Source organism: Fulmarus glacialis, unplaced genomic scaffold (assembly GCF_000690835.1).
Source record: "Fulmarus glacialis isolate BGI_N327 unplaced genomic scaffold, ASM69083v1 scaffold4845, whole genome shotgun sequence".
Classification (NCBI taxonomy): Eukaryota; Metazoa; Chordata; class Aves; order Procellariiformes; family Procellariidae; genus Fulmarus; species Fulmarus glacialis.
This window is the reverse complement of record NW_009214774.1, coordinates 9,070-12,240: the sequence shown is the minus strand read 5'-3', so window position 1 is coordinate 12,240 and position 3,171 is coordinate 9,070. Positions and strand designations below refer to the sequence as shown.

The 3,171-nt window shown below is 40.3% G+C and overlaps 1 protein-coding gene across 1 annotated transcript; it reads right to left on the bottom strand.

Annotated features, from left to right (window-relative positions):
- Nucleotides 1–1,513: 1,513 nt before the first annotated feature.
- LOC104077437 (gap junction beta-6 protein) lies at nucleotides 1,514–2,649 on the bottom strand. Its single transcript, XM_009578681.1, has one exon. The coding sequence runs from the start codon at nucleotides 2,631–2,633 to the stop codon at nucleotides 1,842–1,844; it is 792 nt and encodes a 263-aa protein (XP_009576976.1). The 5' UTR covers nucleotides 2,634–2,649; the 3' UTR covers nucleotides 1,514–1,841.
- Nucleotides 2,650–3,171: the final 522 nt, after the last annotated feature.

Below are 3,171 nucleotides of genomic sequence, written 5' to 3'. Positions count from 1 at the left end.
TGCCTCGAGCTTGCTGATAGACACGTTCAGAAGACTAGCAGCAATTTCTTTTCACAGCAGCAATTTAAAAAAAAATGTGCTGCGAAGGCAGGAAAGATCAGGAGTTTGCCAGCAGAAGAGAATAGATAAATGACAGGGCTCAGCTCAGGCCGTCATGCAGGGACAGAACTGACTCTAGGTATTTTCTCTCTCCTGTTGCTTGTGCCTGCACCCTGTTAGGGTTCTACTGGTCACACATAAAACAACCAGCCAACTCAAACCCTCTTACAGCATGGACACACACAAAGCTGTGCTGGCACCTGTAAGAAAAAGTGTGATACAACAGGAGGAGGAAAACCGTGCCGAGTGTAATCCCTGCTCCTAGGGATACCTGTTCTTTGTTACACCCCTTGAAAGCGTAGTTCCACGATACAAAAACAATGCAGCTAATCCACTTGCACCAGTGTAAAAAAACCAGAGCAACTCTGCTGAGGTCAGTGTGTCCATGACATTTTTATCATGGTGAGTTTTATCATGGTGAGAAGTGATCCAAAATAGGAAACACACACAAGACACTACAGCTAGGGTCTTGTACTACACCCACCCCTTTGACCTTCAGGATCCCCTGCTTTCAGCAGCATACCCCTCCCACAAGCACATACTTCCGTGCCCTCAAGAGTTACATGTGTACCTCCATTTGAGTATGGACAACAGAATTAGGGCATCAGTACTCTGGCTGGGAATGATGGGTGTGTATGGGCTATGGGCACTTTGGATGTAAAATCCCTGCTTGAAAACAGTTTTTCACAAGCACGTGTCCTGCTTAAGATCTCACTAGCATTTACATATAGACTCTCACTTCACTGAGAAAGGTTAAAGTGTTTGCCTTTTATTCAGAAGACTTGTTCTGTTTCCAGCAATACTTTCCCATGTCCTTCAAACCAAAGAGCCCCTAGTTTCATAACAACACCATCAGTCTACCACAAAAAAAGCAAACAAGTCAAAACCAAAAGAGTTCCATGATGTGATATAGCACAGAGAAACAAATACAGCTAATACATTAGAGAAATAAACATTTACATGAAGTTTATGTATGTTGCTATAAAACTGATAGTATGCAATTAGGAAATCGAAAAGATTACCAGGTCTGCTAGATGTTTAAAGCAAGTTTACTTAGGCTGTATCTATATTGTCATACTGGTTTTAGGCATGACTTTGCACTCAGGACCTAGCTACGTCAATTATCCACACTACATGTGGGGGGCTTTCACACAACTCCTCCTACAGCCAGCAGTGTGTATGCAAGTGTCTCAAGCTACCTGTCCAGACTCAAGCAGCGCTTGCAAAGCTGTAAAGATGTAGCCTATTGCTGTCTCCTATGAATATGGTACTACAGGGTTCATCTGCATATACCTGGTTAAGAAACAAAACAGTTGTGTACTAGAAACACCTTAAGGAACATGGAATCTTAGATTTTAGAAAAATATTTTAATTGTCAGTTCACAAGTAAAAACTATCACTAATACAAAACATCTTGTAATACTAGAATATCTAGCTTGGAAATAATTTTGTTCTTATTGCTGTTGCATGTAGTTTTCAGGAGCTGTGTCAGCATGAAGATATGAGTGGGTTTCCCACTTGTCATAGTCGGCTTGTAAGGGTACTTCATAGGAAGATACACTTTCCTATTTAATCCTCACACAATTTTCACGTTTAGGCTGCCCTGATTTTTTTCAGACATATACATAATTGACACCTGACACTACATATCAAAGTCTCTCCCAACTTGAATTGTTTCATTTGCAGCCTTTAAACAAAGAATATTCACTCCAAAAAGAGTGAACACCAGCATTGACACCACCTTAGCTACCTGAAAATCCTATAACTGTGTTCTGACAGCTATCAGATATTAACTCATTCATTTCATTTTGTTTGGTTTCTTCCTTATTCTCATGGTTGGGATGATGTTTTGGATTTCCAGCTTTTTTAGACCTTCTGAGGAAAAATTTCGTCAGTAAGTAACATAACTCGGCCACATTTAAAAGAATGCAAATGCTGGACACAGCAATCATGAAAATAGTAAACACCGTCTTTTCAGTAGGTCGAGAAACAAAGCAGTCTACTGTGTTGGGGCAGGGCCAAGCATTACACTTCATTAAGCGAGGCATTCGGAACCCATCATACATGAAATAAAATGCATACATGAAGACTGCTTCAAAAACCAGTCTGAAGAAGATGCTGCTAGTGTACGTCCACCACAAGGAGCCCTCAATACGAAACCTCTGTTTTCTGATTTCTTCAATGTCCTTGTATTCGCATTTCTGGTCTCCCTTTCTGAATTGCCTTTTCTTCTCATGCCTCCTGTAAGCTACATGCATGGCCACCAGCAGCGCAGGTGTGGAAACAAAGATCAGCTGCAGGGCCCAGAGTCTGATGTGAGAGATGGGGAAAAAGTGATCATAGCAAACATTCTTGCAACCAGGTTGCAGAGTGTTGCAGATAAAGTCATCTTGTTCATCTCCCCAGACTCTCTCTGCAGCCACAACCAGGATCATGATACGGAAGATGAACAGGACTGTGAGCCATATCTTCCCAATGCTGGTGGAGTGCTTATTTACACCTCCTAAAATGGTATGCAGAGCTCCCCAATCCATTGTCTTGTTTTAATCGTCTGACCTAAGACAAGACAAATAAACAAAACTAAGATTAATCAAGACGGGAAATGAATACCATCAAGCATGTGGTATAAAATAAAGGCAATATCATATAATTGCAGCATATCCATTGGCTGTGTTAACATTTTGTTGACGCACTGGGCTTACCTATAAGCAGTCATAAACAATAGTCTAATCACATATCAGCAGGTAATATTTCATTACTTGATTACACACATGGTATCACATTCATTCGACTTCTAGGTCTATTTGCCAGCTGAAAACAGTTATTAGCCACATTAAGTAGGAAAAGGAGACAGGGGAAATTGATGAAAATAGGCTTAAATTAAAAGCTACAACTTCTAGTAGTTTGGTAACAGTAACAAAAGAATAAAAGATGACATCAGCCAAAAGCAAGGTAGGTGTTACATTAAAAAATAGTGTTAGACAGCTAGAAATCCTATATAAATTAAGCCAAGTTGGCCCATCCTTAGCTTTAGAGTATAAACAACGTTTTCATGACTACATTCCAGCAATA